This window comes from Cimex lectularius, unplaced genomic scaffold (genome assembly GCF_000648675.2).
Source record: "Cimex lectularius strain Harlan isolate CLEC.00 unplaced genomic scaffold, Clec_2.1 scaffold283, whole genome shotgun sequence".
NCBI lineage: Eukaryota > Metazoa > Arthropoda > Insecta > Hemiptera > Cimicidae > Cimex > Cimex lectularius.
Window position 1 is genome coordinate 362,204 of NW_019394189.1, and position 15,209 is coordinate 377,412.

The window sequence follows — 15,209 nt, forward strand, 5'->3', positions numbered from 1 at the left end:
AAAACGGTCGTTAACCTTTTGTTAAAAGTCTTCACAGGGCCAGCATGCCACAGAAACCGGAACGTGTTATTAGCCTGAGGTGGATAAAAGGAGCCACTTTAATCTCGACTCCTGCGGAATATAATTATGGAAAAGATGTCCCCGCAGTGGGGTGGATACTAAAGTTTTAAACCCAATTAACCCCCAACCCGGCTTACCCTTCTATAAATAGACTTCATTTTGACGTCATGACTATCTCGCAAATCGAATACCCTTGAGTGAAAACAAAACGCAGAAACCAAAATTGGTGAGTTTCATTATGATAGTTGAAAGATTTGTTTGATGGAGAAGTTTGATTGTTTTGGTTTGTATAAGTTGGGATAACGATACACTCGGGCACGAGGAGAAAAGGAAAGAAAAGTCGCAGGAAAAGTTTTAAAACATATTCGACTCTCTATTTTTAGAAATACCTGTTGACTTAGATTCCCTTATTATAAAAACGGGGTGGGTTCAGGGTGAGTCGAGCGAATTTCAATGAGATCGATTATTAAGAAAATATACTATTCTGCCCTTGAACATGTTCAGTCTTATTTGTAATCTTTCAGTTTTTCTGCTTTAGGTATTTGCTTTTTAATTAATTAATTTCATCATGTTCAGCTTACAGCACCATAAATGTTTCATTTGAATAGACATAATAACAAATATAAATAATAGCCCAAATTAACATACCAACAATCACTAATCTGGTGGAACAATGCTCAACAAAAACTAGCTACCCAAACATTAGCCAGCATACAAAGACTAGCAAACCTATGTATCACAGGGACAATGAGAACAACCCCTACAAATGCATTAGAAACTCTGCTAAACCTACCTCCATTGGAAATATTCATACAAGGAGAGTCTAGAAAAAGCTCACTTAGGCTCCAGAAACAATTAAATAGGAAAGGAACTAAACAATTCGGGCATACAACCATAATCAACAAAATCAGACACCCATTATTAGAAATTACTGATTATATGATCCCGGAAATTTTCTTCATAACTTCCTATAAAGTCTCAACGGACTACAAAGAAGAGGAAGAACACAGGAGACCGTCAGATACAATGATTTAATATACACATGGCTCCAAAACAAACGAAGGAACCGGATCAGGCGTTTTCTGTACAAGCCCAAAACATGAGCAATCAAACTCATTAGTTAGTATACTTCGGTCTTTAAGCAGAAATACATGCCATCAATCCTTGTGCCCTGGAAAATCTTAGAAGAGGTAACACTGGCAAAAAAATCCTCATAAGATCTGATAGCCAAGCAGCCATTAAAGCATTAGCATGTAAAAGAATCACATCAAAATTAGTCAGTGAATGTATCCAAAATCTCCAAAACCTGGGGAAACACAACAACCTGATGATATCTTGGGTGCCAGGTCACAGAGGAATTTTGGGTAATGACAAAGCATACAATCTGGCCAGAGGAGGATCTGCAAGACCATACATAGGCGCTGAACTTATACTTGGGATAACAAAAACAAATATAGAATCCTCCATTGCAGAATGGAACCAAACAAAACAAAAGGAGAAGTGGATAAACTCTAGCAGTGCTAGACATAAGAAACTTATGGTGAAACAACCCTCACCAAGACTGGCAAAAGCATTGCTGCGATTAGAGAGGGCCAAACTCAGAGGAGTGGTAGGACTACTAACCGGTCACTGACATCTGAAAAAACATCTACACAACATGGGTATATACAACGATGATCCCGTTTGCAGTTTATGTAATGAGGAGGAAGAAACAGCCACTCATATCTTCGAATGCGAAGCAACAGCTTAATGGAGATTTAACCTAACGTACGGAAAAAAATTTAGGGAATCAAATTGCAGCAGCGACAGTCAATGACCTGATACTTGTAAGGAGAAGGATTGAGTCTATTGCACTGAACTAAGGAACTAGGAAGGTACAATAAGCCAGAAGGCTGCAGTGCCTGGGGAGCGCAATCCCCACTTCCTAGTATCCTTTTTTACCATACCAACAATCAGGATATGATGGTGATGAAGATAATGGAATACTAGGATGCGGGTTTTTGAATTCTCCAAGCCCTGCTGTCTCTTGCTTATTGTACTTCTCCATGCTCCTTTGTTCAGTTCAATTGACTCTACCTTTTTCTTAAGAATATTAGGTCATTGCTGCAATTCTTTCCCTGTGCTTCTTGATAGCCTAGATTATGTCTCCATTAAGCAGTTGCTTCAAATTTGAAAATAATATATGTGGCAGTTTCTTCCTTTTGATTGTATAAGTTATAAAAGGGTCATCATTGAGTATACCCATGTTTTGTAGGGGTTGTCTCCGGTGCCAGTTTTCTAACAATCGTGATTAGCCGTTTAAACATCTTTCCAATATAAAAGTTTTGAATTGTTGGACATTTTCTGGCCTTATTAAAGTTGAACATGCTGGAGACTGCTGGGTACCTTGAGTCATTTCATGTTTCAGTAGATGTTTCACCGGGAAGGGGCTGCCCTGGGTATTGGACTTTTTCCGATGCACACTTCACTTTACTAGGCTAAAAGCCTGCATCTTCATTTCGCTAGTACGTCTTCCAATTTATTTCCACAGATACCAATTTGAGCCCTTATCTACAAAAAAGGAGATGCAATAATCAGGCCGGAATGAGACAAGTGTCCTCCTTTTCTATCAAATGAAGATTTACACCGGAATTTACGAGCGATATATTCATTATATGGCTGTATTTAGGTATTTTAACTTTTCGGCACACGTGTCAAAGTTTTGATTGAAGATACCCAATTGCGCCGCTGGTTGTTTGAGTAATTACTGTTCAGCCTAAATTTCTGTTTGGACCACATTGCTTTCATCTTTGTATATCACAAAATGGAATCCCATCCACGTTCTCATTACAGCAAATCATCTATAAAGACCTTCAACCCAGGGAAAAGGATGTTACAAGTGGCTATCGTATATAACTGTTAATAATCTGGCCCGAAGGACAATCCCCGAGGCACTGAAGATGGTGAAATGCCTAAATGCGTCTGACAGATCAACCTCAGAGGATAGACAGACGAAACTGATCGGTAACTGTGGTGATCCGATAATTTGATCATTATCTTGGTCTGCCTATGACATCAATGAAATTCCAAAATCTGTCCTGACTCGACGTTATAAAAACATGTAAATTGTTGCTAACTAATTTTATCTAGCAAACTATATTTTTGATCTGATTTTTTGTTTATTTTTGCGGCAGTTATTGGATGCGTTAAGTTGTTTGGGCTGAAAGGTGATGGTTCTTCAAATATTGTTGCGGTTAAATGGTTGCCAATTACTGGATCATTATTTTAAAATACAAGTAAAAAGTTGTCCCTGCATATGTTGTCATTTTTTGAAAACTGGAATTCGTCGTTTATTTTAAGGGCACAGTTGTTTTCTCATGAATGCTACATCGGTTTTTACTTTTGAAAACATTTCAGTTTTGTTTCTAAACTTTGTTTTGCTGATTTCAAGTAAGTTTCTTTCGTAAATTGTACGCTTTGTGTTTGAAGTACGCTTAATTACGTATTGATTTTTAGTGTTTTGTACACGCTGTTATCAACTAATTTAAACTGTTAAAACCTTGCTTATTCCAAAGGCTAGTATCTACGGAAAATACGTCTAACTGTTAAATATCTGAGAGTTATCGTCTGCCAGAAAAACTTTACAGTAACTTTGTTGAAACGCGAGTTACGCTTTTACTTTTATGCAAAAATATTCCCCGAGTTTTTACACACACACACACACACACACACGCACGCACGCACGCACGCACACAAACACACGCGCGCGGGTGTGTATATATATACACGGTGTCCCAGTTCCTTCAGACGAAACTCAGGGAATCGATTCTACTCTTCGTTTGGAGCATAAAATGCTCAGGAGAAAATTTTCGGGAAGTTCACTATTTTGAAGATATTCGTCATGTTTTTCAACTTTTCACTACCTTACCACATAAAAACGCTTACAACTTCCAAAGTTTTGAGACTACAACAAATCCAATTACACCATTTGAAAGAACGCTAAATTAGCTGTAAGATACTTCTACTTGCAATAATCTGAATGACATAAAATGTTAGCCAATATCAGTTGACATGTCAAAATTACAAAATTTAAAATTTTGGTCATGATTGCACGTTCTACTGAGGTTACAAAAAAATAACTACAACTTGTCAAATTTCACAAAAACTTCTTCATCTGATATGCTTTACGTTGATATCCAGGTTTTTAAATAACGTTCTAGTAGAGTTGAAAAATCAACGTAAAGCATATTAGATGAAAAAGTTTTTGTGAAATTTGACAAGTTGTAGGTATTTTTTTGTAACCTCAGTAGAACGTGCAATCATGACCAAAATTTTAAATTTTGTAATTTTGACATGTTATATACATATACATACACATATAAAGTGTTTAGGTGATTATTATGTCGAAATACCTATCAGATGTAGTGAATCATCAGACTACATTATCACATATTTTTACTCACATTAATCAAATTTCACGTTCAATGCAAGGAATTGAACCCAGAACCACTAAGCTATGCTCGTTCTTAAATGTATTAAGAAAATATTATAATATAGATTTATAAGCGCATATACGTACAGACACACACACAAATATATCGGTTCTATGGCTTGTAAAACCACATACAGCTTAGGTTCGATTTAATTTGCCATCTAAAATTTTAAGGAGGCATGTTACCCAGATTATCAAATTTCTCTCAAAGTCTTAAACCTATAGTCGTATATAAATGTACCTAAAATGTCATTAAAATGATTGAGAATTTATAAGATTTCTGACGATAAATTTTATTTTGACGATTGATCTTTGTTTGGTTCTATCGCAAAATCTATAATAAATCTATAAAATCAGTTCTTCATTGACGTATAAAAGGGCAAAATGGAAATTTAACAATATATATATGAACACTTCGCCGATGATATTACGGTTTTTACAGTCGAATATTAAATATAAACCTCGTCCTTTCAATCGTTTTGTACAAGAGAACAGAAAAACGATGATCAAAGTGTTGTCAGAAAATTTACCTCCTATTCTAAAAGGATTCCAAAAAAGTTATTTTTTATTCTATTTTATACTGTCACGTACCCATGACTTTTATATTTTTGTTTATTGCTATATCTTGTACTGAAATTGTACAAACATTTCAACTTTGCAGTACGTACAGTGTCGTTATTTTTAAAAGTGTGCTTTGTGTTGACTGACGTTTTGTTAGTTTTAGAATATTAAATTTTAAATTGTGCGAAAATTGATTTTGAAGTCGAGTATAGTCTTACTATTATTACTTTGATGATGTTTTACCTTTTTACTTTAAGAAGCGAGTAAATTAAAAAACGATACTTTTAAAGTGAATATATCGAAAAAGAGAACTGTGAAGTTTCTTTGATATTTCGACTATTTTATTATCTCCATGCCCTAAATGTGTAAAACTTTCATTAACAAATATATTACTTCTCAGTCTAAATTAAATTGACTACTACTTCATTTTGCCAAGTTAGCTTAAACCTAGTTTTTAAAAGATTATCTTATGAATACTTAAGATTTATGTAATTTATTATTTTGTTTTTAAAATCGATCATGGAGTAATGAAGGATTTGTTTAGATTTTTTGTCTGTGATAAAAACTTTCCAAAGGATATTCCAAAATTGAACACCAACATTGAAAATTGTATCTATTATTTAATATTATTGTACTTCTCATATCGGAATGATACTTACCATGAGTGCTTCAACTTCTTTGTTGGACGCGGTCGCGTGGTAGGAAAGGACCTGAAAAGAAAATTCAAGAATTAATAACGTCATTTCCACAATGAAGGTGTTTGGCATTCCTATGCCGTCAGGAATCTGTACTGGGACATTCTTCGATTCAATCGCCCAAAAGGGGAGACGTCATATTTAATAAAGCTTCCAAGTTCTATTTTCAGTCGGGACCTCATACTTAATATATTTTTAGTATTTGCAGAAGAATTTATGTAGCAAAAAGCACATTAACCCAACAACGGGGTTTGAGTTTTATTTAACGAAACACGATATTCTCCATATTTTCAATTTTTAACCTCCACAATGAAAGCCGAGTATCAAATAGACTAAAATCTAATAATGTAATACATTAAAAGTGGCAGTTTTACATAAAACTGAAATTCTGAAAATGTATACATGTGATATCCGTTTTTACTACATAAAGATAAACATTTCAGGTGGTAATAATATTAGCAGAATTAAAATATAAATAGTTATTATTATTTTATAGTAGTAATATTTAATATAGTTTTATAGGTTATCTATCGGTTTTAGCACTTTTGTCGAGCAGCAAGTGAGAGGATTTTGTACAGTTTCATCAGTTCTTGTCGTTTAAACGAGTGAACTCCCAAGTCAGTTATTTGTCTATGTACATCCTGAGATATGGCATCCGCTATTGAAAGGGAGAACGTTATTGAAGTATAATGGCCGTCTAATTTTCTAACGAAAGGTCAAATGAAAAATTTTTCCACCAAGATTCGACTTGGCTGAGAGGATGTTGTAGGTTTTCCAAGATGAAAGAATAGGGATGGGGTTATTCGACAGAATTGTCGTATCGTTTGCAAAGAAAAGGATGATTGAATATGATATATACGATGGAATGTTAGCTGTGTATGTTTGGTACAGTAAGGAGGCCAATAAGCTGTCCTGAGGAACTCCTGCATGGATAAGATAATAGCAGAGCAGGAACTATATTCAACCGCAGACTTCCAGCCCCCGTAAGTCCACCTCAGATTAAATAAGGTGTTACAAAATAGTCTTATGTTTGTAAGCGGTGGATGAGAGCATTTGTCAAGAAGTCGTGAGAGAGCTTTCAATCCTCTTGGTTATATACCGGACCTTTTTCACAGTTGGGAGGTGGATATGATGGAAAGGGATTTTTTCGCAGCGCGGCAGGTTATGGGGTGGATTTATCTGGATTGAATACCTTATCTTCTCGCACCAATAACCCAGAAGTGTGAGGTGTTGTTGAAGGTTTCGATTCTGAGAGAGTATATTGAGAAGACCACCGTATTACCTGATAGGTTGTGGGATGGTATGTTAGCTATGTACACCTGCTAAAGTGTGGGAGTCAGAACGCAACCCTGACTCCGCTAGCACGAATTAGGTAGTTTACGGAGGACACCGCCCCTTCAATGACTCGAAAGTGATGTAGGTGTGAGGTATGAGGTTCAAACTCGATCAAAAGCTTGGCTTATGTCAAGAAAGACCCCCGAAAAATACTAACCCAACTAAAGGAAGTAGAAATAAGATTCCCAATACGGTGCTGCATTGCTAGACATTGTCCCAATTCATCGCAAAAACCGGTCAGTGAGGTGGGAGAGTAGTTGGAATGAAGGAATCTCTTGACCATGAACAAAAGCCCAGGGGCCAAATTTGATCAAAAGTTTACGCAAAGAAAAGCCGTAGAGAATACTGCCCCAACTCAAGAGAAGAAGAGATTTTGATTCAAGCTTTGGATTAACAAGTAAATTTTTAATTGATTAAGATATATATGCTCACGAAAATCCTATGTAATTAGTCTTGAGAAATGTTTCTCTCTTTCAGTTTTAAAAATAAGTTTTTCTCTTCACTAAAAACGTTAAAACAAAAAATTTCCCAGGCTGTATAAAGGTACAAACCGTCCGGGGCAAAAAAAGGGCGAGGAAGCAATTAGGACGAGACAAAAAAAGGTGGAATTAATTGGGGAAATTGTACACAGGGAATCGGTCTTGTCTACAGGCGAAAATATATATATTCTGTCGAGACAAAGCCGTGTAGTCGTGTTATTGATCGGATAAATTAAGCATCGTCTGTTTTTGTTGGTCAAACATCGTCGTCTGTGTGGTACAAAGCTTTTGAGGCCGACAACCTACTCGACCACTACGCTACCAATTCCATGCCGTTGGACAACAAAGGAAAAATATAAATAAATAGCGTTTAAGTGTTTTTTTCGTGCCATTTTTGCAATGTAAACGACGAGAAATGGTAAAATCAATTATGCGTGGACTCAACTAATATTTACGGGGCAAATTTTGGGCGGTTGCCTGAGAAAAGTATATTAGACGAGGTTAGGCGGTTCGACAATTATAAATCTTTTATCTGTCGGGTTTGATCGTTAGAAAACTCTACTTTGTTGAACTTGACATTCCAAGTGAGTCCAATGAGCCAATGAGAACAGAAGGACTTAATTTTGTTGGATCTTACGTGGATCAATTCATGTGCGATTTTTCCTTGGGGTCTACAGGGTGGTGACCTAGTTTGGTCGTTCGCAATCATTTTCACATATCTATGTGTGTTCTCATTGCAGCAGCCCAGAAATTTAATCGTGTCTGAAAAGCAAAAATATACGGATCCAGTACAGTGATCAGTATCGAAGTTCAATCACTTGCAGAACAACCAATTTTATGCACTTTGTGTTTTTCCGGGATTCTATATCGATGCGGCAAGATTGACAAGTATATCCCAAACCAATAACAAATTGGCATACTGATTTGCTAATCTTTGTTAACGTATTTTGCTTAAATATCAGACAAAAAAGAATATAATAAAGCTTAAATAAATTTAATAATAAAAAATAGTCATTTTTGATCTTTTATCTATAGTGAGATGTCTCGCAATAAAGGCTATGAAGTAACCCGTTGGATCTCTATTAACGACCAGCGTGTATGAAATATACTGTGAAGAAATAACCGCGTGACATGATCAACACCCGTCAATTTAACAAATTAGACATGTTAATTAAAAAAGGTTTGTGTACAAGAAGAGATCGATGTTCAGGTATGACAAGGACTGATATGATAAGATAAGGCCGATTGAACGGGCCGAGTCCACCAACGTGGTCCGCCTGTAACTGGGGCGGCTCTTCATTAGGGAAACAACTAAGTGAAAGCGACTAATCAAGGCAATTAGTACCGTCCAATCTTCCACCTTTCCCTCCCAAATGGCCGCTCATTACTCTTCTTCCCTCTGATGACCGATCTGCAAGTTCGATGTCAAGTTACGCCATGGGTGAATAACCCCCACTAGTCAAAATATATCAATAATAAGAGAAATTCTACCTATCGGACTAAAAATATACCAATGGAATGTATTTTTATTATTTTATTTAATAGGTTGGTTATATTTTTTATTACAGGAAATTTCTAGGAAAAAAGTAATAGATAGATAGGTACTTAGAGATAGATAGAAAGATAGGAAGAAAGAGAGAGAGAAAGAGAGAGAGAAAGAGAGAGAGAAAGAGAGAGAGAAAGAGAGAGAGAAAGAGAGAGAGAGAGAGAAGAGAGATGAGTGCGAGCGTAAGGAAATGAGTGAGTGAGAGTGAGAAAGAGAGAGGGAGAGAGAAAGAGAAAAAGAGTGAGGGAGAGGGAGTCAGTGAGTGGGAGTGAGAAAGCGTGAGTGAATGAGTGAGAGTGAGAGGGAGTGAGTGAATGAGTGAGAGAGAAAGGGAGAGAAAGAGGAGAGTGAGAGTGAGGGAGTGTATGAGTGAAAGTGAGAGAGAGAGAGAGGAGGAGAGAAAGAGAAAGAGAAAAATAGAGAGAAAGAAAGAAAGAGAGAGAGAGAGTGAGAAGGAATGAGTGAATGAGTGAAAGTGAGAGAGAGAGAGAGGAGGAGAGAAAGAGAAAGAGAAAAATAGAGAGAAAGAAAGAAAGAGAGAGAGAGAGTGAGAAGGAATGAGTGAATGAGTGAAAGTGAGAGAGAGAGAGAGGAGGAGAGAAAGAGAAAGAGAAAAATAGAGAGATAGAAAGAAAGGAAGAAAGAGAGAGTGAGAGGGAGTGAGTGAGAGAGAGTGAGAGAGAGAAAGAGAGAGAAGAGAGGAGAGTGAGAGAGAGTGAGTGAGTGAGAGTAAGTGAGTGAGAGAGAGAGAAAGTGAGGGAGTGAGTGAGAGTGAGAGGGAGTAAGAGAGAGTGAGAGTGAGTGAGTGAATGAGTGAGTGTAAGAGGGCGTTAGTGAATGAGTGGGAGTGAGTGGGAGTGAGTGAATGAGTGTGAGAGAGAAAGAGAAAGAAGAGAGGAGAGTGAGAGAGGTGAGAGAGAGAGAGAGTGAGTGGGTGAGAGAGAGTAAGGCAGTGAGTGAGGGGTGAGTGAGTGAGAGTGAGAGTGAAAGAGAGAGAGTACTGGAGAATGTATGTCGTAAAATGGCTTCGAAGTTGGATTAACGACTTCGATTTGGGTTTTAATCTTAAATTTAAATAACTTCGTTGGTTGTACCAGAGTCTATTTCAGTTTTGCTTTACGACTTTATTCCTTTTATGAAGTGAATGCAATGTAAAAATTGTATATCTGTTTATATGATATAAAATATAACTTACCTCGATCGTCACCTTTTGTCTCGCCATAGCTTTTTCGACTTCGTTGTACATGATGGTGTTGTGAATGCCAAGCCCGCAGAAAATGGTGAAAGCCTTTAACATAAAACAAAACTCTTTTTTTAAGCGTAAAGATAAGACAATATATATAAAATATTTATTGGCATTAAAATGAAATGGCTAGGACAATAGGGAATTTATTTATTAATTTTTTGAAGTTTGAAAGTTTTGAAACTGTTAATTTGAAGTTTCCTTTTCCGTGGATATACGTATCTTTACCATCATATATTTTTCACTTTTATTAAATCCAGTAGATATTTTTTCTTAACTTTAAGGAATGGGTAACGACTTAATCCAAATTTCTTTCCCATGAGTTAGAAAGAGAACAAAGAAAAGGGCACAGACTCAAGACGATCGAAAAATGATTAAACCGTCAATATGTTCATATCTAACTCATTTTGTTTTTTTCAATATTAAAAGGATCGACCACTTTTTTACTTATGAACACTTTGGTTCAACTGTCTATCAAGGTATGCTACCAATTAAGGTCATCATCAGGCCTCTATTAATTTTACATTATGAAAAACATTGTTGTACAATTGATTTAACAATCAATATAACTATACACAACTTACAAAACAATCTTAAATATGTCTACAGATTGACATATTTAATTTTTTACAGGCGATCTCAACTTTCCTTGAAGACCGACTCAGTCTCAGTCCAAGGCAGTATTGCAAGCTTATCCCGGAGGTTCTCGTTTCGTTATCAAATAATTTTTTAAAATTAATAAGATCTTCATCAATTGAAATTAAGTCCCTAATATCTGTTTGAATGTAAGAATTATTATTTTCTATTTTATTTTGGATATTCAATACACGAGAACCTAGATGCAACATTCGATAAATTCACTTTTCTTCCTTATCCTTGAGTTTAGTTTTCAAAGGACTCATTTCATTCTTGTATTTGTAACATAAATTGATATCGCGTATGTATTTCTTTATGAAATATTTTAATTTGGGCGAGATCACTGGGTCTTACGTTATAATCTTGATCGTAAAAGGATGGTTCATATTTCTATCTATTTTTTCACCATTTGTTAACTTCCTTGAATTAATATCTAACAATCTATTAACCAATGTCTTTGGGTAGTTGTTATTTCTTAAAATTCGGAAAGCTCGCTCTTTAAATTCATTCCGTAAACATTTGCTGCTTAGTGACAAACTCTATGCATACATCAATGTGTCCGCTTGTCTTCTGATCACTACCACGTCTAGATAGGGAATACAGCCACTATTTTCACCTTCCTACGTTACCATGATATCATGATCACTATCAGCTATCAGCTATCATGTTATCATGATAACTATTAAAAAGATTAAGGGAATTGTCTCTTGATTTTTCTAAGGGATAATTTAGACAATCTTTCACAAAAAATTGGAGATCGCTTGTAAAAACTTATGTATGTCAATCTGTAGACATATTTAAGGTTGTTTGTTCTTTATAGTTATATTGATTGCTAAATCAATTGTACAAATATGCTTTTCATAATGTGGAATTAATATAGGCCCTGATGATGACCTTAAAATAGGCCGAAAGCTTGGCAATAGCAACTAAATTTGCTTTCTTCTTGAAGATTTTTAATACGAAATTTCTTTCCAGAGTATTCGTTATTTTGTTTTGTTAGAAAAGTATCTTTGAAATATTTTCAAATGCGTGACCTAACGTCATTTATCACGTACAAAATCAATTTTTCAGATAATAAACCAACGTACATCAACAATCATTAATTATTGTTGAAGAAAACAGTGGAAATATGACCAATATGCGAGCTAAAAAGGATGAAAAACGTTTGGTATTCAGTTCGTCGTTTTCAATTTATCGGAATATTCCATCATGTTATTCATATTGATACATTGTTTGCGACCGTATTTCGGATTCTTCTTAAGGGCGAGAACTGTATTTTTTTCATCTTTGCGCAGGGATGTCCTTTCGTTCTAAAGGGAATTGGATCAGACTTTGCTTAAAAGGGTTCGGCAGGATCCGCAAAAGGGCAAGGTCATCATATTTTATTTGAGCTACCAGTTGAGACCGGGCGAAATAGCGCTGGTTATTTATTGGAAACTCTCACCGTAAATAATATTTTCAAGACCACGAAAAACCATTATTATTATTTTTTAAAAATTTTCTTGCAGTAAATTATGCATATAAATTATAGCAATTTTGAAAGGAGAAAAGTCGATTGTTGGCTGTGGGTTTTAAGCTTCTTTCTACCACTCGTATTCCTTTTGGCGAAGAAACAATATATACATTTTCTTTTGCTATCAAGATCCCCTTAAAAGCTTGATTAATATTTTTATTTGGGGAAACTTCTAGAAATGGAAGGAATACTTTTTACCCACTCAGCCAGTGCCAACAATGCTCTTTTTGGTCTGCTTCCGGATTACGCCTCTCTCTTCTTTCAAAATACCTTAAATCTTTATGGGTATATGAATGTTTTTTAAAATCTATGCAAAATACTCTGTAAATGAAGTAGTATATTTCAAAATTTTGTACAAGCATTTGGTCAAATTATGACATTATAAATTATTTTGATTCTATTTTATATATGTTTGTACTTTTCATATACAATTATATTTTTTGTCTCTAAGAAACAATGGAGTATTCATTTAACAGTGGTTACAAAGGTTTTTTAGCCGACCATTTGCATTGAATTGGCTTTTCTTCCTTAAGGAAATTAGTTCATTTAAAGTCGATTATGTAAAAATGGCTTTCAATTTGATTCTACCTTTTCCTGCGGTTGTGTAAATTCTTCCAGCTTGTGTCCAAATGTGTAAAAGCTATCCTTAATACACAACATTTTATTATAATTGGAAAAGCGAATAGAACAATTGGTTAATCTTATAATGTCTTTAAGTAGGGCTGTAGTTGAGAAGAACCAAGCCCAATATATATTTAACAACCCAATATATTTTGAACATACCTTAAATTATATTATATTATATTTTATTAAAATATTTTATATTTTTATATAGTCCATTTGTTTATCTAGTTTTATTAACATTTTCTACATAATAAATCAATATTTTGAGACAAAAAATTAAAAATATTATTCATTGCACATTAAACCGTGCACATGTTTGGGTAACAAATTAAACCGTGTTTTTGTAGGATAACAAGCATTGTACACAAAATTACCTTTCATGTCAACTTAACCCTTGAATTATGCAGACTCGGAATTATGCAAATAAACATTGTTAAACTTAAAAGCTGTTGCGTTCGAAGTTGTGTGCATAATCTTGAATTTTGGGAAGAAGAGAGGTAATTAATAATTAGCGTAAAATTTATGATATGGTTTATTATGACAACCTTATTCACCCCACTACATTCTTACGAGAAATATTTTTAATTAATGTTTGAAAGACGTTTAGATAAGGACGTGAATTCTCTTAGCAAGGCTGATGATAAACTTAAAATTTGCGAAGACCTTACTAATTTTAACTTACAAATTACTATGACTGACTTAAATCAAATGTATTTATTATTATTTATTTTATATGTATTCTTTTTTATTATTAAATTTTTAATATAATATGTATTCTATCGGGGGGATAGAACTTTGAAAAGAAAGTATATTTTGTACGGTAAAAACGAATTTAATTATTTTTTAATAATCATGTTGAACTCTCTTTTAAATTAATTTTTTCTAATTAACTCCTCAATAAGACTAGTATCTGAACGCATGTATGTCGGTCCATAAACCATATATAAATTTTTATGACAAACAGCTAGAGGTCATCGCCGGCCCTCAGCGTATTTTCCGACTTTTCCTGGTCTTTCACGCGTATTTTGTTTTAAACTGCGATCGAGCGCCTTGATTTGGTTACTGAATCTCTGCTTTTATATGTATACTACGTCGATATCCTAAAATACTAGCTTCTCGTTTGTTCGTCAGGGTGTCAATTACAGAATAGACGAAAAACATACAATACCTATACAGGATGTTACTTGATTTAATGTCAATACTACCATGCTGGATTCACTAAATAAAACGCAGTTCAGTGCCACCAGAATGAGATTTCAATCTTGTCTCTATCTTGAGATATTTCCATTTTTGTGATTTTAGTCATGAAATCAGATTTTTATATACATAAATTCGTAATTTCTCAACTTTAGCCTCATTTAAATACAAATCTGACATTTATTTCGCAAACTACATTAAATTTTCCACAAGATAACAAAATTGCCGTTGAAAAATTCACGCTTCCGAATACACAGTAATCGCTCATAGAAAAACAGATGGCAAAACCCGTGGTTTTTTTTGGAAATACTCATTTGTGGCTCGTGCAATGATTTGTTCATGCAAAAATTTTCGGGGATTTCACCAAAGTTGCCTTATTTTATAATTATTCCAAGGATTTACTCACTTTTACATTTTTTAGAACTTGTCTTAGTGAAATTTCCATTGCAAGGTTGAAAAACATGATATCAAACCCAAGGGGAGCAGAAACACAAGAACATCTACATGATATATTTTTAATAAAAACACTTGTTAGTCGGTAACAAAAATCAACCTTCTACAATTGAAATCGTGCTCGACTGTTATTCTATCCTTGCATAATGGTCACCTAAGCGGGCGCTTTTCAGCCAGAAGGCATTATTCTTGTATGACTTAGGGGTAGTCTTGTCAGTATGGCCTTTTCCCAAATAATATAGTAATTCAACAAAACTAGTTTGGTTTGTCGTATAAACATGCATTTTTAGAGCGGAGGGTGTTTTTAAGCGTAAATTTAATAATTTCAAGTCCCTTACCCAACAATGTTCTTTTACAATTTTAGTTATGAGATAATTTGTTACGCTATATAATAAT

At 34.8% G+C, this 15,209-nt stretch overlaps 1 protein-coding gene across 2 annotated transcripts in view; it reads right to left on the reverse strand.

The window, feature by feature from the left end:
- Nucleotides 1-15,209, reverse strand: part of LOC106669121 (dual 3',5'-cyclic-AMP and -GMP phosphodiesterase 11A-like) — a 203,154-nt gene that overhangs the window by 15,321 nt on the left and 172,624 nt on the right. For both annotated transcript variants that reach the window (XM_014398401.1, XM_014398402.2), the window contains 2 exons: nt 10,343-10,435; nt 5,752-5,802 (listed from right to left, as the gene is read on the reverse strand). In XM_014398401.1, coding sequence (XP_014253887.1) covers nt 5,752-5,802; nt 10,343-10,435 — 144 coding nt within the window. The remainder of the gene's footprint in view (nt 1-5,751; nt 5,803-10,342; nt 10,436-15,209) is intronic.